The 20,862-nt window shown below is 39.1% G+C and overlaps 1 protein-coding gene across 1 annotated transcript in view; it reads left to right on the forward strand.

The window, feature by feature from the left end:
• Positions 1-20,282, forward strand: part of LOC117410136 (uncharacterized) — a 21,695-nt gene extending 1,413 nt beyond the window's left edge. Inside the window, exons 2-27 of the mRNA XM_059020145.1 lie at positions 3,710-3,906; positions 4,696-4,797; positions 5,863-6,126; positions 6,220-6,264; positions 6,794-6,928; positions 7,409-7,519; positions 8,523-8,543; positions 8,938-8,982; positions 9,853-9,879; positions 10,102-10,137; positions 10,527-10,562; positions 10,683-10,718; positions 11,986-12,012; positions 12,137-12,163; positions 12,497-12,532; positions 13,350-13,382; positions 13,616-13,648; positions 13,981-14,013; positions 14,157-14,189; positions 14,766-14,798; positions 15,290-15,322; positions 16,066-16,098; positions 16,585-16,617; positions 17,287-17,322; positions 18,053-18,079; positions 18,723-20,282. Coding sequence (XP_058876128.1) covers positions 3,771-3,906; positions 4,696-4,797; positions 5,863-6,126; positions 6,220-6,264; positions 6,794-6,928; positions 7,409-7,519; positions 8,523-8,543; positions 8,938-8,982; positions 9,853-9,879; positions 10,102-10,137; positions 10,527-10,562; positions 10,683-10,718; positions 11,986-12,012; positions 12,137-12,163; positions 12,497-12,532; positions 13,350-13,382; positions 13,616-13,648; positions 13,981-14,013; positions 14,157-14,189; positions 14,766-14,798; positions 15,290-15,322; positions 16,066-16,098; positions 16,585-16,617; positions 17,287-17,322; positions 18,053-18,079; positions 18,723-19,234 — 1,923 coding nt within the window. The 5' untranslated portion in view covers positions 3,710-3,770 and the 3' untranslated portion in view covers positions 19,235-20,282. The remainder of the gene's footprint in view (positions 1-3,709; positions 3,907-4,695; positions 4,798-5,862; positions 6,127-6,219; positions 6,265-6,793; positions 6,929-7,408; positions 7,520-8,522; positions 8,544-8,937; positions 8,983-9,852; positions 9,880-10,101; positions 10,138-10,526; positions 10,563-10,682; positions 10,719-11,985; positions 12,013-12,136; positions 12,164-12,496; positions 12,533-13,349; positions 13,383-13,615; positions 13,649-13,980; positions 14,014-14,156; positions 14,190-14,765; positions 14,799-15,289; positions 15,323-16,065; positions 16,099-16,584; positions 16,618-17,286; positions 17,323-18,052; positions 18,080-18,722) is intronic.
• The last annotated feature ends 580 nt before the right edge of the window (positions 20,283-20,862 follow it).

Raw genomic sequence — 20,862 nt, forward strand, 5'->3', positions numbered from 1 at the left:
GAAAACACCCTCAGACCACGCCCGTGTTTTCTCTGTAATTACAAACACCATTGTAAGCATGCATGCTATCCGCACTGAGATCTGCGCATGCTTACCATACCAAACATTCCACATATATTTTACCAAATACTTACCAGAAGAAAAAAAAATAAAAAATACTGACAACAATTTAAAAAAAAAAATGACATTTAGAAATCTAACATGAAACAAGTATTATTATTATTATTATTATTATTATTATTATTATTATTATTATTATTATTATTATTATTATTGCTTCTGGTACAGACTTTTTTTTTGCGATATAATTTTGTATCAGTGTGGAGTAGTGGTTAGGGCTCTGGACTCTTGACGGGAGGGTCGTGGGTTCAATCCCAGGTGGGGGACACTGCTGCTGTACCCTTGAGCAAGGTACTTTACCTAGATTGCTCCAGTAAAAACCCAACTGTATAAATGGGGAATTGTGTGTAAATATAATGTGATATCTTGTAACAATTGTAAGTCGCCCTGGATAAGCACGTCTGCTAAGAAATAAATAATAATAATAATAATAATAATAATAATAATAATAATAATAATAATAATAATAATAATAATAATGTTAAATAAAACATACGAGGCGGGGCAGGGCAGTGCGAGGCGGAGCGGGCTTGTTACCTGTTTTACAATTCAGAGCGTTTTCTTTCTCTTTCTTTCTTTCTTTCTTTCTTTCTTTCTTTCTTTCTTTCTTTCTTTCTATCTCAGAATCCTTTGACTCGATAATTGACAGGATAAAGCGCCTCTGCAAACACGGTGTTATCTGTTCGCCCTAGCTGTGAAGAATAAGGGCGTGGCATTTCGTCTTCGTGTTGCCATGGCGATGGGTGTGCGCAACGCTGGCTGGCTAAAACATAGGGGACCATTGTAAAGCAGAGAGGTACTAAACCTCTCATATAGTAAACGCAGGAGACTTTTCAGAAGCTGTTTAAGACGCCTGATTAAAGCACAGAGCGGTCTGACATTTTCACACACAGGAGCGCCTGTAGTTTCTATATCATTGATTACTGAGCGGAGATTGAAATTCTCACACCCGGAGGTGTTTTCATGCAGGTGGGTTTATAAAAGATATCAAAGACACATCTAGAGGTGTTTAGATACATTTGCACACGGCTGTATAGAGACAAAACAGACAGGCAAGCAAAACAGGATTTCAGAGCATTTGGAAGTCCGTTTCAGGGAGTACACAATCAAACTGTCACCCAACCCAGCCCCGAAGCGAAAAGCGAACGCTGTTCCTTAAAATGTTTTTAATTGCACGGCTGTGAGTCACAGTCTGACACCTGCCCCGTCACCATATCTGCCATTGCACAGAAAACACCTGTCTCTAACCATCCTGCTCCACAAACCATTTCTCCGGCAGCCAGGTAAGTTTTTTTAGATTCTCAGGCGTCTCTCTTGAGGAAATGTTCAATTGAAAGGCTCGGGCGAAGATGGGGGCTGCTTTGCATCCTCAAGAATTTAACGACTGAGATACTGCTTAAAAAAATTATTATATAAAGAGAATGTAGATATTTTGTTTAACATCACCGTGCAATTAAAGAAACTACAACATTATATCGCAAAAGTCTACCGCCGGCAGCCATAACAGCAGCACTAATGGGGAGGAAACTAAGCGCTGGTGTGTAATTCAATATCCATTATTGAACACGTTTCGACTTTGTGAATACAAATGTATATAGAGAGGGATGCAAAACTTTTGGCCGGAGCTGTCGACAAAAGGGACGCCTTAAAAACCCTTAATTTTTCGGGGGTCACCCCCGGGTTAGCTATAAGGTAGTTACTGCAACTCAGGGCTGTGAAACGCTTTTTAAAAAAGTCTTGTGATGTCGGGGGAGCAGTGTGTGTCTCCCCATGCGTAGTACATTCCTGAATAGATAATCGTCACATCAAATATGTGCAAATGATTGTAAAAAGTATCCGGCAAAAATATTTTACAGAAGTAAGTGCGATGGTCCCACAGATTGCTGTCTGTTTCAAGACTTGAGTGAGTGGGTTATGTGACAGAGTTGCAACAGTAATCCATCGCTTGATTATGGATCGGCATGTCTGATCTGGCATTTGACAAAAGGAACGGGGAGGGGTAACGGGTGATTGACAGGCGTCAAAAAAATACTAAGATACCAAAACGTACCATGAATATTTTTAAATGCAGAAGTGCTGCGATAAATAAATAAATAGGGACGTGTTTCTTGTAGACACTGCAGACTGTGTGTTTAATGGAAATTATAAAAATTAAATAAATAAAAACATATTATTATTATTATTATTATTATTATTATTATTATTATTATTATTATTATTATTAATATTTATTTATTTATTTATTTCTTAGCAGACGCCCTTATCCAGGGCGACTTAGAGTCGTAAACAAAAATACATTTCAAGAATCACAGTACAAGTATTAATACAATTAAGTGTGGAGTAGCGGTTAGGGCTCTGGACTCTTGACCGGAGGGCCGTGGGTTCAATCCCAGGCGGGAGACACTGCTGCTGTACCCTTGAGCAAGGTACTTTACCTAGATTGCTCCAGTAAAAACCCAACTGTATAAATGGGGAATTGTATGTAAAAATAATGTGATATCTTGTAACAATTGTAAGTCGCCCTGGATAAGGGCGTCTGCTAAGAAATAAATAATAATAATAATAATAATAATAATAATAATAATAATAATAATAATAATAATAATAATAATTAAGAGCAAGATAAATACAATGACTTCAGTTCTAGCAAGTACAAGAATATAACAAAATACGATTCAATAACGGAGCAGATAACAGTGTCAGTGATAGTTACATCAGGATATGATTAAATACAAAATTATATCCTGATCATTATCACATATATAGAGAGAGAGTGAACAAGAAAATGATGTAAGAACGACGCTGCGCCTTTGTAGTTACTGATATAAAACAGCAATCTGTGCATTGAGAGAAACTTTACCTTTCCAGTTTACTTACATTCCATTAAGGTGACAACCCCCCCTCCCCCACCCCCACCCCCACACCCACACCCACACCCCACCCCACCCCACCCCACCCCAAAAAAAACAGACAGTATCGTCAATACTGCCTTTCAACAGCGGGTATGTGGCAGCATGCCATCTCAAATATTTAGCATGCATTTGCAAAGGACGGTTGTATTTAGTATACCATACCAAACAAAAGAAAAACATATTTAGATGGAAATTTACAAAATCCAATCTATTACAACGGGTTACATTCTCAACGCTGCTATACATTGTTATATTGCCGCGATTTTCTTAATCTATAATGTAAACAGGGGACGTTTGATATAACAGTCGGCAAAATTCCTTTTGAATATCGTTTGAATCCCACGGAGATAACACCTGAACATCTTCTGCGCTTCCTCTGCGTTCTCAAGTCATTCGTTTTGAATTCAGCCAGATAAACCAGACAGGAGCAGGGAGAGATCTGCCCTCCACTCCTTCATAGATTGTGATCAGCTCACCTCTGAGAACTCAGATAAACCTGACAGGAGCAGCACGGTCATTCCTGTTCAGTGCTGTTTCGTCTTGGGTTGTCAGAAAAACACTCAGAAAGATAAACTCAGACATTTCAGCTAAAAAAAAGCTCCTCCCAATGTCTTCACCTGGTTAGTACTACTGTCACAGCAGTGTGGTGTTATCTAACTTTTAAATTTCTCTCCAAGAAACCAGCTCCTAGTCAGAGAAAAACGTCTGTTATTCCAAACTTGGGACGGTCCGGACAGAATGAACCAAACACGCAACAGATTCGATCCGCGGAACTCCAGTCCGGGAGGTGGGCTTAACGGTGACCTGGTGGGAAATATCCTGAACCAAGCCGGACAGAATGGGGGACAGCATATACCCGACCCAACATCGAAGAGTAAGATCACTTTCAAACAACCCTACCTTCAAAATCTGTCTACCTGAACCAGAACGCAACCTCTACCATTGCAAGGTTAATGTAGGACAGAAACAAAATAAGCCATCTGTCTGATTTGATTTGATCTGATTGAACCAGGAAGGCGCCGTTGAGATTCAAATCTCTTTTTTTCAACAGAGACTTGATTGTGAAGGTGGCATGCAATAATCACTGTGTATTTACATAGTAGTTAATTAGTGAATACAGGTGTGCTTAGATATCGTTACAATGTTATTATGCAGAGTTACAATGGACTTAATGTGGCAATCTGTTTGCATGATATATGTCAGTACAGATTTGTATCAGAAAAGGGTTAGTGTTATGAATAGAGTTAGGGTTAGGGCTAGGGTTAGAGTTAGGGTTAGGGCTAGGGTTAGAGTTAGGGTTAGAGTTAGAGTTAGTGCATTGTAACTATACATAATGGCATTTTAATTAGCTTTGAATTCATCTGCATTCAGACTATTGGGGTTCACTTATATTGACTGGGGGTTGACCTTTATGTAGGGGATACAGGAAGTGAGAGAGACAAACTTAGGAGACAGAGGGAAGGAGACATCTTTTCTCCACACAGAGAGGGGGCGGAAAGGGGTGTCTAGGGTTACCTAGCCATGTTGATGCAGAATCACCGGGATCCTTGAAGACCTTCACAGAGTTCTGAGATCCATCAGCTGCTATGGGAACCGGACGAGCTCTGATGGGCTGATCCGCCTCCTCTCGTTCGTTAATTTTCTCACGATCTTTTATCTTCAGCTTCGAAAGAATCTGGCGGGAAAGAGAATTTTTACAAGCGGACCACGCAAGCCCTGGCCGTTCTGCTCCTCACCACAGTTACAGCAGGAACCGGACTGCATTGTGAGTACTGGACTCTCAGAACTGCAAAACACACGGGAACCTGCTTCTTAAAGCATGTAACACCTTCCATTAAGAGTCTCGAATGACTGTGTGTTTGCATGGCAGTTACTCGTGTGTCCTTACACATCATTACAATGTTATTATGTGTAATTACTAGTGTAACAAATAGCAACAAAAATATTGATGAAATATTGATTTAGAATGTATCAAAAGTCATGTAAATAAATACAGCTTGTGTTCAGATTTTATTTCCTAGACTAGATGCATTTGGTAGTGAATGGGTTAAGGACGCTGGCATGGTAATATCAGTCTTGTTAACGCTGAGTAATCGGGAGCAGCAGGTGGAGAAATGTCTCAAAGGGTGGGGGATGTAAAATTTTCCAGATTTTCAAACAGGTTTATCTGCTTGACTTAGTTTCTTGCACTGTAGTTTTACTTGAATGCTTAACTGTGTTTCGTCAGTTTACCCTGTATTTTTAATATGCTTTACCAGACCTCTCTGTGCTTTACAATCCTTCCCTATGCTTTACCTTTCCTCGCTGTGCTTTACAATGCTTCCCTATGCTTTACCACACCTCTCTGTGCTTTACAATGCTTCCCTATGCTTTACCAGACCTCTCTGTGCTTTACAATGCTTCCCTATGCTTTACCAGACCTCTCTGTGCTGTACAATGCTTCTCTATGCTTTACCAGACCTCTCTGTGCTTTACAGTGCTTCCCTATGCTTTACCAGACCTCTCTGTGCTTTGCAATGCTTCCCTATGCTTCCCTATGCTTTACCATACGGTATGGTAAAGCATAGGGAAGCATTGTAAAGCACAGAGAGGTCTGGTAAAGCATAGGGAAGCATTGTAAAGCACAGAGAGGCCTGGTAAAGCATAGGGAAGCATTGTAAAGCACAGAGAGGTCTGGTAAAGCATATTTTAAAAACCATACTAAACTATAGTAGGAAACATCTTAGGGAGGGGAAAGCTGCAAACGCACTGTGGTATACTTTTAGAAGGGAAGAAGAGCGACGGGGGATCTGATCAGCAGGATATATTTTTGTGCGTGTCTGTGTTTTAGATTCCCAAATGTCCAGGGCGAGCACGGAGTTCAGCAGCCTGCTCGACAGCCACACAGATTTGGTGCAGAAGCTAGAAGGGGTGAAGCTGGATTACTCCACCCTGCAGGAGAGGTACGTGGCGATCGAGGAGCAGCTGACGTCAGTGCACGATAAGTTTACCAGCCTGCAGGGGGCGCACTCGGACCTGCGGAGCAAGTTAATGAGCGGCATTCAGAAGTACCTCCCACAAGGGGACAGCATCCTGAGAAGCATCCAGGAGAACGGTGAGTAAAAAACGGGCTGGATGGAGTTGTTATTTACAACACACAGCGAGGTGTAAATGTCTTGTTCATTAACTATATCTCTCCTTGTTTCAGTGCTGGAGAAGTTACCAGTGGATCTCTCGTTCAACGACAATGTCGGTAATTAAACACACACAACGGAGAGAGTTACCGACAGATAACGCCACACATACACATATTAAATCTAGTAATTCTGCAAAATAACAGCAATTCTGCATAATGGAGCAGTGTGGAGTAGTGGTCAGGGCTCTGGACTCTTGACCGGAGGGTCGTGGGTTCAATCCCAGGTGGGGGGACACTGCTGCTGTACCCTTGAGCAAGGTACTTTACCTAGATTGCTCCAGTAAAAACCCAACTGTGTAAATGGGGAATTGTATGTAAAAATAATGTGATATCTTGTAACAATTGTAAGTCGCCCTGGATAAGGGCGTCTGCTAATAAATAATAACATTGTAATGATGTGTGAGCACACATGGATTTACTAAGTAACTGCTATGCACACACACAGCAATTGCAAACACACACAGCGCAAAGTGCTCCCACGAAAGCTTTGAAACACGTCCTTCTTTTGGTCTTATTAAACAGAGCGGCGTGCGGTTTGTAGTCCCGGTTGGTTCGGGCTGTAACAGAATATTTCGTTTCTCTTTAGAGTCCGTTGAAGCCAGCTCTGTTGCGGGGTACCTGGAGCAGGGGGTGGAGTTAGGTTCTGATGATTGGGTCCCTGTTTCTGAGGGAAGAGGACTGATAACAGGACAAGATTTGACAGCAGAAGTCAAAGACGACAGTAAGGAACTCTCAAAACTTGACTGAATCGCGGGTGTGTGTTAACTAGGGGGAAACACCCGTTTACCTGCATAGTTTACTGGAGCTCTCTTTTGCATTGTGAAACTTAAGAGCCAGTCATTTTTATCAAACTGCTAGTTGCCAGTGTAACAACTGAATAAGGAAAACAAACTACAGCTCCCAGCATGCCTCTGCCCTAGCAGTAACAGTGAGGGATGGTGGGATTTGTAGTTCCTTACGCAGGCAGCTGTGACGGACAGATATTGTGTGTGTGTAAAACAGGAAACTTCTAAAGAGAGAATAAGGAATAAAAAATACAGCTCCCAGCATGCCTCTGCCCCAGTAACAACAGTGATGGGATCTGTAGTTCCTAACGCAGGCAGCTGTGCACTCAGGTTTTTGAATGGCGTAATGTGTTCTGATTCTCAGCACGCAGGCGATTTGTAGGGATTAAAAAAAAAAACTATTGAATTTTGTCCAGATTCAGGTTCCCTTATATCACGGGCTGCCTCCTTCCTGTCCAAACTGGGAGTTCCAGCTGTTGTCTTATCGGTCTTCGCCTACGCCTTTAAGAAGCGAGGCAGCATAGCAGGTAATTCACAGCTTCATCCACTGAAACTTGAAACAGTCAACTGCCTGATAGACAGCTCTGGACAAAAGTTTTGCATTGATTTTAGGATTGAGACATCATAAAATAAATCTCTCTCTCTCTCTCCCTGTCTCTCTCTCTCTCTCTCTCTCTCTCAGTCTCTCTCTCTCTCTCTCCCTGTCTCTCTGTCTCTCTCTCTCTCTCTGTCTCTCTCTGTCTCTCTCTCTCTCTCTGTCTCTCTCTGTCTCTCTCTCTCTCTCTCTCTCTCTCTCTCAGTCTCTCTCTCTCTCCCTCTCTCCCTCTTTCTGTCCATAATTTAGATATTTTATTTAACATCATGTAAATCAAAGAAACGATACTGCAGAAGTCTATACCGGAAGCAGTAATAGTAGTACAGTCGTATTTTATGTTAGATTTAGAACATTATCGTCAGTTTTTCGTTCTTGGAAAACTATACAAAGCGGTGTGGAATTCAATATGTTAACAAGGGAACATTATTCAGCAGCTTTCATTGGACTCTATGAAGCTGAGGGAGTTCATTCTATATAGAGGGGGTGGAATTCAATATGTTAACAAGGGAACATTATTCAGCAGCTTTCATTGGACTCTATGAAGCTGAGGGAGTTCATTCTATATAGAGGGGGGTGGAATTCAATATGTTAACAAGGGAACATTATTCAGCAGCTTTCATTGGACTCTATGAAGCTGAGGGAGTTCATTCTATACAGAGGGGGTGGAATTCAATATGTTAACAAGGGAACATTATTCAGCAGCTTTCATTGGACTCTATGAAGCTGAGGGAGTTCATTCTATATAGAGGGGGTGGAATTCAATATGTTAACAAGGGAACATTATTCAGCAGCTTTCATTCAACTTTAAGAAGCAAAATGTGTTCCTTCTGTAGGGTGGTGCAACACTTTTGGCCAGAGCTCTACAGGTTATGTGATATCTCTGATCTCCAGTTTTTGATACGATGTTTGATGGATTTTCTCTCTTTTCTGTGCAGGCCAGCTTAACAACAGACTAGGTAAGTGTGCAGCCCAGGTTTCCTGTAATACAGCCGTGTGCACATTTAGTAAAATACCCCCATTGCATCTGTAGTTTTGATTTGTGTGCGTGTGAAATCTCAAAATATATTAAGGCCGCCATCTTTGTGAGGTCAGAGGAGGCAGTTCCCTATATACCCACCACTTTGACCTTATCTGACCTCACAAAGATGACAGCCTTTAAGGATTACCTCAACCATCTTTGTGAGGTCAGCCAGCAGTTAGCACCGGCGCCACCTATAGTCTGGAGGTCTGTTTTTGAAAAAATCATGTTAATTGCATTCTTTGCTACCAGTGAAAACGTGTGGTAGATTAGCTTGAATTCTGTGCATTCCCTGATATGATAACTAATAGTATGTCTCCTTTTGGGAACAGGGGAGAAAACATATCAAGACTCTCTGAGCTCCAAAGGGAACAGGTGTAAGTAGAATGGTGACGATCATTTTGATCACACAGGTCCCTTTTATAAAAAGTGTATTAAAACAATGGTAACGCATAGGGAAGCATTGTAAAGCACAGAGAGGTGTGGTAAAGCATAGGGAAGCATTATAAAGCACAGAGAGGTGTGGTAAAGCATAGGGAAGCATTGAAAAGCACAGAGAGGTCTGGTAAAGCATAGGGAAGCATTGTAAAGCACAGAGAGGTCTGGTAAAGCATAGGGAAGCATTGTAAAGCACAGAGAGGTCTGGTAAAGCATAGGGAAGCATTGTAAAGCACAGAGAGGTCTGGTAAAGCATAGGGAAGCATTGTAAAGCACAGAGAGGTCTGGTAAAGCATAGGGCAGCATTGTAAAGCACAGAGAGGTCTGGTAAAGCATAGGGCAGCATTGTAAAGCACAGAGAGGTCTGGTAAAGCATAGGGAAGCATTGTAAAGCACAGAGAGGTCTGGTAAAGCATAGGGAAGCATTGTAAAGCACAGAGAGGCCTGGTAAAGCATAGGGAAGCATTGTAAAGCACAGAGAGGTCTGGTAAAGCATAGGCAAGCATTGTAAAGCACAGAGAGGTCTGGTAAAGAACAGGCAAGCATTGTAAATGACAGCGAGGTATGGCAAAGCATAGGGAGAAACATGACCAGCCAGTATAACCATGGGGAAAGCATGAGGCACCTGCAATAGCACCGTGCTTTATAAAAAACGTGGTCTGCTTTTATAAAGGGCCGTTGATTCAGTTCAGAGGCAGATTTTGTGTTTGAGGTGAACAGCAACTAGAATGTGATTTTTATTACAACACGATTTGATCTTGTTTCTTTCCATGAAACTCAAACAATGTGTTTTTTTGCCTTCTTTATAGTTAATGATGTGCTTTCAGAGAATTTAGGTAAGGCTGTCAATTTTTTTTTTTTGTTCAACGTGGTCGGAGGGTCGCTAAAACTAGAGCGGGTGCGGTGTAATGCACCGCTTGACCACCAGAGGGCAGTCAACAATATCAACTTTTAAATCAATCTAAAAACAAAGCTTTTAATAACAATATTGTTGAGGTATATGATTTCAACAGAAAAAAGCCACTGAAATAAGGCTGACTCTCTTTTGTTTTTGTCAGTCCCGGTGAATGCGCAGAACCAACACAGTTCATTCGGTAAGTTTATAAACAGCCAAAATGAAACGGAAAATAAACGAGGTCCTATTGGAAGTGACTCAGCAGCAGCAGCAGCAGTTGCAAAAAATTAAAAAAAATCTACCGGAAGCCATAATAGTAGTACAGTAGTATTTCAAGTTAGATTTCGAAAAATATCACATTTCAGTTTTTTGTTAAGTAAATGGAAAACTACAAAGCGCTCGGTGTGTAATTCAATATGTTAACGTTGCATTTATTCAGCAGGGTTCATTCGACTTCATGAAGCAGAATTAGTTCATTCTATATAGAGGGTGATGATGATGCTAAACCCAGAACTGTATATATGATGTCAAGGTTGGAGGACAGTGAATGTTTTTCAATTTTAATTTCCAAATTTAGTTTTTTGTCAGTATCTGGAATGGCTGAAAAACTGCGTGAAGTAAACTGTACGTTCTGTCTAGGCGCAAAGACAGGGTTTAGTATCGGTTTAGTATCCAGATATTCTTTATTTTATTTGATATTCCTTTTACATCATGAAGCTAACTGCAGTTTTTTTCTCCCACCAGTGTCAGCTGTTACAGATAAACTGCGTAATCTCAAAGGTAAGTTTAATACTAGTCAGCTTAAACCGAGGGGAACACGGGGCCGCTTTCTGTGGCTTAGAACCTGGTTTCAGGCCACTGCGCGGCGCACCAGGCAGGGAGACTTGGGGTTTGATACAGCAAACCTCAAACTAGGTCTCCCGTCGGACGGGGGTCTCCTGGAACCAGGTTTCAAGCCCCCGCTGTTCCTGAGGAAGGGGCTTCGCGTTCCCTCTGCTTTAGAATCAAACAGTAAACCTGCATTTGGATCAGCGACAGAGTGCGTTCTGAAGAATTCAATTCTCTCTATGCTTTCTCAATAGATAACTATCTCCTTTTCTAAACTCTACGGTATGGTTTTCACTTTCTTGCAAAACGCAGTTCATTCATTCATCAAAAAAAGGTCATTTTTGCAGCTGTCAATCAAAACTAGGAATTATTATTATTTATTTCTTAGCAGACGCCCTTATCCAGGGCGACTTACAGTTGTTACAAGATATCACATTATTTTTACATACAATTACCCATTTATACAGTTGGGTTTTTACTGGAGCAATCTAGGTAAAGCACCTTGCTCAAGGGTACAGCAGCAGTCTCCCCCACCTGGGATTGAACCCACGACCCTCCGTTCCAGAGCCCTAACCACTACTCCACACTGCTGCCCTATTACAACTCCTCAATAATGTGTGCGTCATTACATTCTGAAGATTTTCAAAAAAGGGGGTTCGGTTCTTTAAAAGAGGCTATCGATTTCACAAAAGGGGCTAGCAATTTCTTAAGAGGGGCTATTGCTTTCACAAAAGGGGCTAGCAATTTTTTAAGAGGTGCTATCGATTTCTCAAAAGGGGCTAGCAATTTTTTAAGAGGTGCTATCGATTTCTCAAAAGGGGCTAGCAATTTTTTAAGAGGTGCTATCGATTTCTCAAAAGGGGCTAGCAATCTTTTAAGAGGAGCTATCGATTTCACAGAAGGGGCTATCAATTTTTTAAGAGGGGCTATCGATTTCACAAAAGAGGTTTCCATTTTTTAAGAGGGGCTATCGATTACACAAAAGGGACTAGCAATTTTTTAAGAGGGGCTATCGATTTCAAAAAAAGAGGTTTCCATTTTTTAAGAGGGGCTATCGATTTCACAAAAGAGGCTAGCAATCTTAAGTGGGGCTATCTATGGCACAAAAGAGGCTATGTTTTTTTATTGGCTATTTAAAAAAAGGGCTATCGATTCCCAAAAAATGCAAGTCAGTCATTTCAGCGTCTGTAATGAAATCATCTCTGTGCTTTCTTTACAGGTAGCGACATGATGAAGAAACTGTACGGTGAGGTCAAATTATCATACTGGTTTCTATTTTTGTTTACACTGATTTTATTAAAGATATATTATTACAACATTTCGTCGGAGTGAACAACACTGATCAAATATTCTCTGCTCTTTCTTTATAGACAAGAGCCCGTTTTACAGATATTTCGGTAAGATTTGAATTCTCATTTTTTTTTTGCAGCCTTCCTAAATATAGTCTTTGATGCTGGGGGGGCGAGAGTTCTGTCTGTTTTACCTCCATCAGAGGCTCTCTTAATACATATCTCTGTGTCTTAGAAGTTAAGATGTGGTCTGTAGGGAGTTTCTTATTGATATGAGAAAAGTCATCAATTGTAAAGGTGAGGGAAGGACAGCGTTTCTCGTTTTGAAATCGATATTAATGATTGATTTAATACCAGCCGATCAATTACGAGTATTAGCACACACTCTTATCAAAAATTGAATAAAATATGTATATATATTTTTTGGTTTTTTTGTATTAGGTGCTAGGGGAGATACGAAGCCACTGTCTACACTAGGTAAGTCTGCTGGCAGTCTTTCTCCAAACTTGGGGTGCAGTTTTAAAAAGTTTTAAAATGAATTTCGGGGTAGCGAGGTCTTCTGCATGGTTTCCAGAGATCAAAGCCCTTCTGGAACGCTTCGATACGATTTCCATTCTCTTATTTTAATTTCTTATTCTGAAGGATACTTCAGCTGCTAAAAAGTATGCAAACGAGGTAATCCTAACTCGCTGCATCCTAGTTCATATTGTATTCGTATTAGTGTATTTAAACATGAATCTTGCATTGTAACCCTGTACTGCTCTGTAACACCTGTGTGAGTCGCCTGGGATAAAGCAGGGGTCTGACAAAATAATAATAATAATAATAATAATAATAATAATAATAATAATAATAGATATGCTTACTGGACATTATACAGTATATATATATATATATATATATATATATATATATATATATATATATATATATATATATATATATATATATATATATATAGTCAGAGTAGGGAGAGAATAAGCAAAGATGTAGTCCAGGGGTTTGATTACAGGACTACATCCCCCAGAATGCCTTGGGGTTTGTGATTAGAGCCAGGAGGGGAAACACCGCATTCTAATGGAATGAGGGACACCTGTCTGTAATTAAGCAGGCAGGTGTACAAAACAGATCTGAAAACTTTATTAGAAGTCTGTATGAAGGCATTCTGGGGGATGTAGTCCTGTATCAACCCCTGGGACTACATTTCTCCTTATCCTCCCCCTCCTCTACCACAATATAAATTTTGATGTATACATGTTTTAATCAAATGCTCTCCCCTCTGATTTCATTACAGAGAAACCCACGCCAACTTATCCTGAGCATCTCGGTAAACTTTTGATTTAATTAATTTATTTTTTGGTTCATCTATTTAAAATGAAATTCTCTGTGTTTTCTTGGGATGCTTGCCTTTCAAGAATGTGTATCAATTACAAAACATTTTTCCCGGTAATGAAATATTTGAACGAGCCAGTTAAAAACCCTTTGAAATGTCGTGAGGCTAAAGCAGAGGTAAACTTGCATTAAAGTCAACAAAAGGATCTCTCTGTGTTTTCTTGACAGAAGAACCAGACTCTGCCTATTCGTCTAGTTTCGGTAAGCTTTTATATTTTCTTAATGTTACATTTATTTAATACTACTACTACTACTACTACTACTACTAAATAATAATAATAATAATAATAATAATAATAATAATAATAAAGGATCCACTTACTGAACACAATCACACATGATTGTATTACAGAAACACACAGCTACAGGACTACATGCCCCAGAATGCCATGGGGGTTGGAATTAGGTTTAAAAACTTTATTAGAAGTCTGTATGAAGGCATTCTGGGGGATGTAGTCCTGTATCAACCCCTGGGACTACATTTATCCTTATCCATTTTTTAATAAAAAAAATGCCCTCTGATTTCATTACAGAGAAACCCACTCCAACTTATCCTGAGCATCTCGGTAAACTTTTGATTTCATTTATTTATTTTTTGGTTCATCTATTTAAAATGTGTACTCCATATAACTAGTGCTGTAGTTTTTTGTTCTAAAAAAAGGTGTTGTTTCACGGTCTAAAAATGAAATTCTCTGTGTTTTCTTTATAGAGGCACCCACCCTTGCGTATACTAAACATTTAGGTAAGTTTGTATTTCATTTTCTTATTAAAAATATGTGATTCTTATAAATGTTTCTAAAATGATCAGTGAAAAAATAACTCTGTAGGTCTGAATTTAGAAATACTCAAAGGAACTAAAATTCAATGACAAACGTTTCCGTTAGAAGTCTTTCTCAGTGTCTTCAGTGTAAATTCAATGGCAAACGTTTCCACTAGAAGTCTTTCTCAGCGTCTTCAGTGTAAATTCAATGGCAAACGTTTCCACTAGAAGTCTTTCTCAGTGTCTTCAGTGTAAATTGAATAGCAAACGTTTCCACTAGAAGTCTCTCTCAGCGTCTTCAGTGTAAATTCAACGGCAAACATTTCCACTAAAAGTCTTTCTCAGGGTCTTCAGTGTAAATTCAACGGCAAACGTTTCCTCAAGAAGTCTCTCTCAGCGTCTTCAGTGTAAATTCAATGGCAAACGTTTCCACTAAAAGTCTTTCTCAGCGTCTTCAGTGTAAATTCAGTGACAAACGTTTCCTCCAGAAGTCTCTCTCAGTGTTTTCAGTGTATGGATGAGAAACACATGAACCTTCTCTCTGTGCTTTCATTACAGAACACAAAGCCCCCACATTTTCTGAACAATTCGGTAAGATTTTATTTTTTATTTGTATTTTAAAAGATCTGGTGCTGTCTGTAAAGAGTGAAGCTCTGGCCCCTGTGAGCCAGCGAGTGTCTTAACCGCTGTGCGAGAGAGCCGGGCTCATCTGCATCCGTGGTTCTGTAGAGTTTAACCTCCTCTCACCAGCAGGGGGCAGTGCAGTGCAGCACACAACCCTGACCCTTTACATTCATTTATAAAGATCTTAATGTAGAACCCTGAGCTCCAAACGGTCAAGGTTTCTTAACAGTCAATAAACTAAAAAAAGTGACCCTTTAAATTAAAGCATGAGCGATGTATTTTTGCAATGCATCCTGGGATGCTTGTCCATCAAGAACGTGTATCAATTAAAAACATTTTTCCCGGTAATTAAATATTTGAACGAGCCAGTTAAAAACCCTTTAAAATGTCGTCAGGCTAAAGCAGAGGTAAACTCGCATTAAAGTCAACAAAAGGATCTCTCTGTGTTTTCTTGACAGAAGAACCAGACTCTGCCTATTCTTCTAGTTTCGGTAAGCTTTTTATTTTCTTAATATTACATTTATTTAATAATACTACCACTACTACTGAGAGGTCGCACTTTTCAGAGCTCCTCAGTTTTCAAATGAAAAACAATTAAAACAGTTATTTAAACTTTTAATTTTGGAAAACATTTTACAATTTAGTTTATCTAAAGTAGTGGTTCACCTTTTTTGTTAAAAACTTATTTAGTAACCACTGATTTAGTGGTTTTATTTTTATAAAAAACATTTTTTTAGTTTTTCCTTTCTCTCCCTGCACTTGCCTGCGTAAGCAAGTGCAGAAGAGATTCTTCTTTCCTTTATTTTTCCTTCTTTTTAAAAAACAATCCTTAATTAACCTTTTAATTTTACCGTAAAGGTTTAATTTTTGTCTTTTTATTAATATTATTTTCATTTATAAAACTGTTTTCGTTTTTGTTTTAAAAATCGTTTTGTTTAAAAAAAATCCCCCATCTCTGCTGTGTGCAGAGTGGGGGAAGGGCAGGCAGGGAGCACAAGCCGTGTGCTCCTTTGTTTGCCCTTAGTTTGATTTTTGATTTTATTTCAAGTTTAAAACTACTACTACTACTACTACTACTACTACTACTACTGCTACTACTACTACTACTACTACTACTACTACTACTACTAATAATAATAATAATAATAATAATAATAATAATAATAATAATCTGATCATTCACATTATGAATTCCCGTTTACACACTTACTGTTTTACTGTGTTTTCTTTACAGAGAAGTTTGCCCCAGTCTATTCAGAGCGTTTCGGTAAGCCACATTCTCAAATGGTTCAGCCCAGTGACCTGACTCAGGTTTGAAAAGCAGGGGTGGCCTACTACTGTATACAGTAACAAAATAAATGAAAACAGCCACTCTACGACAATCCTAATGTCAGAACAGAAAACTATTTGATAGTCCATCGGAAACGAGATCACGACTGAGAAATGAGATGAATCTCACAGAACCAGCTCTTTAAATGTGCTGTACTATCAGACTCCGCTTTCTCCTCTCTGCTTGAGATCACCCATAATGCACTGCACGCCAACGCTGCCCTCAGTTGCTTGGCCGAGTCCTAGTGGCGACCGCTCTCTTGACTAGTGACGGATTATAAGGATACATGTTTGAGAAATAAGTGTTAGTGCTGCTACAACGAAAGGAGAGACATGAAGAAGTCAATTACTCCACTCTATAACTCATCAGATTGTGGAGGTGTGTGGTTCAACTTCTGAAACGTTGTCTCTCGCTTCTCTACAGAGAAACCAGCTGTGGTGTTTTCTGATCGCATCGGTAAGGTGTTTTCTTCTTTCATATTTGCAATCGCAGTTTTGACTGCGAACAAATAAACCTGAGGATCGAATAAAATGTATCAGACATATTTTTGATGTTTAAAGTACAGCTAGTGGGCAGTGAGGTTCATAGGAATTAGGTTTGGTGGCCCAGTGGTAAAAAAAGGGTCTTGATACCAGGAGGTTCAAATCACCCAGCTCAGCCACTGACTCCCTGTGTGTGTGTGACCCTGAGCAAGTCACTGAACCTCCTTGTGCTCCATCCTTCGGATGAGACGTTAAACAAACGAGCTCCTATTGGAAGTGACTCTGCAGCAGAAGCAGCAGCAGTTGTTGATGATGCAGAGTTCATCCCCCTAGTCTCTGTAAATCGCTTTGGATAAAAGCGTCTGCTAAATGACTTTACTATTAATAATAATAATAATAATAATAATAATAATAATAATAATAATAATAATTATTATTATTATTATTATTATTATTATTATTATTATTATTAGTATTATTATTATTAGTATTATTACTAGTATTATTATGTTAGGTCAGTAGCGTTTCAAGTTCTCTATGTACAGTTTTGCATTTTAGAAATCACAGAATAATAGGATTCTAGACAATATTGATCCTTGATTGAATATTGAACTCCTTATCTCTATATGTGTTCCTCTGTTAGACTCTGTGGAAGCCAGACAGCAGCATTCTTCAGTAGGTAAGGTAACAATTTTATTTTCCTTAGATAATCTACATTGGCTTCCTAATATTGGGAGAAAGACTTACAGCTCTGACCAAAGGTTTTGCATCACCTAGAATTCTATGATTCACTTAAAAAAATATGAACATAATTTAGATATTTTATTTATCATAATGTAATCAAAATAAACTACAAAATACACAGTATTTTGTGTGAGATTTCGGTAATGTCACATTTTTCTGTTTTTCAAGGGAACATTATTCAGCAGCTTTCACTGGACTCTATGAAGCTGAGGGAGTTCATTCTATATAGAGGGGGTGGAATTCAATATGTTAACAAGGGAACATTATTCAGCAGCTTTCATTGGACTCTATGAAGCTGAGGGAGTTCATTCTATATAGAGGGGGTGGAATTCAATATGTTAACAAGGGAACATTATTCAGCAGCTTTCATTGGACTCTATGAAGCTGAGGGAGTTCATTCTATATAGAGGGTGTTGATGATGCATAGCTGTAGTCCTGTCATCAAGTGAATACAACACTCTGAAAACTGGAACGCTGGTTGGTTAGCAAGTATTTTTTAATTTTATCCCGAGCATAGTTTTGATGGTAATATTAAAGAACAAGTATTGCATGCAAAAAAATAAATGAATTTCACCCAATGAAGGTCAGCACTAAATCACATCAGAGGATTATTCAGAACTGAACTCTAATTGAATTGAAACAATCTATTATTATTTTTTTTTTAGATTCCAGCAAGGATCAGTCTCCAAAAGGTAACACTTTATTAACTAAATTAAAAGTTAAAAAAAAAACGATTAGAATGAATATTATAAAATGCAGCCAACAATGTGATATCTACAAAGAGGTCCAGGTTATATGACATGATCTTGCATTTATGTCAAATCAAGAAAGAAAGGATCAAGCACAGATTTAAGACTCACTCTACGTTCTTATAAAAAGAAGGGAAAAAAGGGACTGAAGTCTAAAACATCATAAATGGTCTGGTTAAAGTCCAAGACACAACTTCAAGTTTAGCACAGAGAGAAGATCCAGAGGGCAGAAATGGAAGCCGATTAGAGTTTAGAACAGAAGGCAGGAAACCTTTTTTATAAATGCATGGAATAGCCTACCAGGTAACACAGTAGGATCTAAAACACTGGGAAAGTTTAAAAAAAGGCTAGTGTTTTTAATGAGTTCCCCCCAGTAGGGGAGAATGGTGTGCTAACAAGGGGATGAGCCTTGATGGACTGAATGGCCTTTTCTCGTTCTCAAACTTTTATGTTCTTATTTAAAAAAAAAATCTGCCTTTGTTTATTGAAACCGTCCCACGTCTCACGATAACAAGATTTAAAACAACAGCAACATCTATCTCTGTCCTGCAATACCACATAGCTATATCTCCTCTGTTCTCCACAGACGGAGTGGTTCTGGACCCCTACACGGCGTACCCCAAACTGATACTGTCCCGGGATGGAAAGCGGCTCCGACTGGGCGATGAAACGCGGGCCGTCTCCGACGACAACCCCGAGAGGTTCGATTACTGGGAATGTGCCGTGGGCCAGGAGGGCTTCACCTCAGGGCGCCACTTCTGGGAGGTGGACGTGGGGGAGAACCAGCACTGGAAGCTGGGAGTCGCCAGAGCCTCTGCCCAGAGGAAGGGGGAGTTCAGCATGCTCCCCCGGGATGGGTACTGGACTCTGTGGTGGTACGGAGACCAGTTATGGGCCCTGACTGACCCCCTGACATCTCTAGCCCCGGGGTTGAAGGTCCAGAAGGTGGGGGTCAGTCTGGTGTACGATGAAGGGCGGCTCTCCTTTTACGACGTAGAGAGCGGAACTCTTCTCTATACTTTCACTGACGTCTTCACCGAGAAGCTTTACCCATTTTTCTGGACCTGGGATACGAGCACAGATCTTGTCATACTGTAAATCAGAAGTGTGTTATGACTAGAGCATATTATGTGTTTAGTGTATTCATAACGGGTTATAAAAATGGAAATCAAGCTCACATAATCCTATATATGGGTCAAATACTTCTTCCGATTTAATATGATTTCAGTAACATCTTTTTAGAAGCCGTCAATCAAAAACATCACGTCACAGCGAGATTTCTTATCGAGCTGTATTTTCAAAGCTCCGATTCCAGCCTTTAATGAGCTCCGACTTTTTTAAGGAGACAAAACAAACACCCCTAGTGAACCACACTAGAAGGGAACAGCTAATCTGTTTATATAATCATTATGATGATGATGATGCAGCTGCAGAATGTGGAGAATCTGTGGAAGACTGCGAATTCCGCGGGAGACTTCCAATTCCGCGATTTTCCGAGGAATTCCGTTACCCGCAGAATTGCACTGCCTGTGGTCTTGAGTCATTTGAAACATCTTTCTAAAATGACTCATTTTCATAATCAACATGCTAACTGCCTTGTTCTGCATAGTTCTCAAAGCTTTGGGTGCCCCAGTTTTTATTTCTACACTATGAATTCCGAAGGTACACTCAAGCTCTTTTGAAGAGAGTGAACAAAAAAAATAACCAATAATTTTGTAAGAATTAAAAGACAGCAGACACCAAATGCTGTCTGCCCATTACAAACAGCATTGATTGTGTTTATTAATATATAACTCATTTTCCATATACAGCCTAAGTAATAAGTAAATTCAATTCTAAACAAGAGCTAACTGTCCGAGTGCACACAGAGTCATATGGTAGCTCAATTTATTATTATTATTATTATTATTATTATTATTATTATTATTATTATTATTATTGGTCCAGGGAAAATATAAATCTATCCAGATTATTTTGTTTATCTGTTATCTGTAAATATCTATTTTCTTTTTGCCTTATTTTAAATTAAACTTTTTTGTGTGTGTGTGAATTCAGTGGTACCGTGATTATACTGCATATTTACCATTGTTTTTCTGAGCTCCATAAGTGAGAGATAAAGAAAGAAAGAGCAAAACTCAGACTTGACCAGAAAACCAAGACTTTGCTGTCTATGTAAATACCCCTTACATAACTTTACTGCATTCTGAAAACTGCATTGAGAGTTACACTGAATTATATGTGCTTATGCAATGATATACAAGTAGAATCCAATGTTATAAGCCATTTTCCATTTGAATCTCTGTGTGTCTTTGTATTTAAATCATTTATTTTTGGATTTCTGTCGTTCACTTTGCTGCTGTCTTCAATAAATACTGCTTTGGAAATTCTATTTTTTTTTGATAGGGTTATTATATGCCAGCATGATTATATGTATAATGATAAGGGGTGAATCTGTGGAAGAAAATACATTGTAAATTATTTGCAATGTTGGGAAAAAAAGTACTTACCTTATTTTTTCACGCACGACTGAACCCTTTCCGTTACCTCTCTGAAACAGGAGCCACTGCAGTTACGAGTTACTGAAAAAAAATGTAATCAGATTACAGTTACAGGTTACTCAAAGATGTAATCAGATTACAGTTACAAGTTACTCAAAAAATGTAATCAGACTACAGTTACAAATTACTGAAAATGTAATCAGAAAAATGTAATCAGATTACATTTAT

Source organism: Acipenser ruthenus, unplaced genomic scaffold, assembly GCF_902713425.1.
Source record: "Acipenser ruthenus unplaced genomic scaffold, fAciRut3.2 maternal haplotype, whole genome shotgun sequence".
NCBI lineage: Eukaryota > Metazoa > Chordata > Actinopteri > Acipenseriformes > Acipenseridae > Acipenser > Acipenser ruthenus.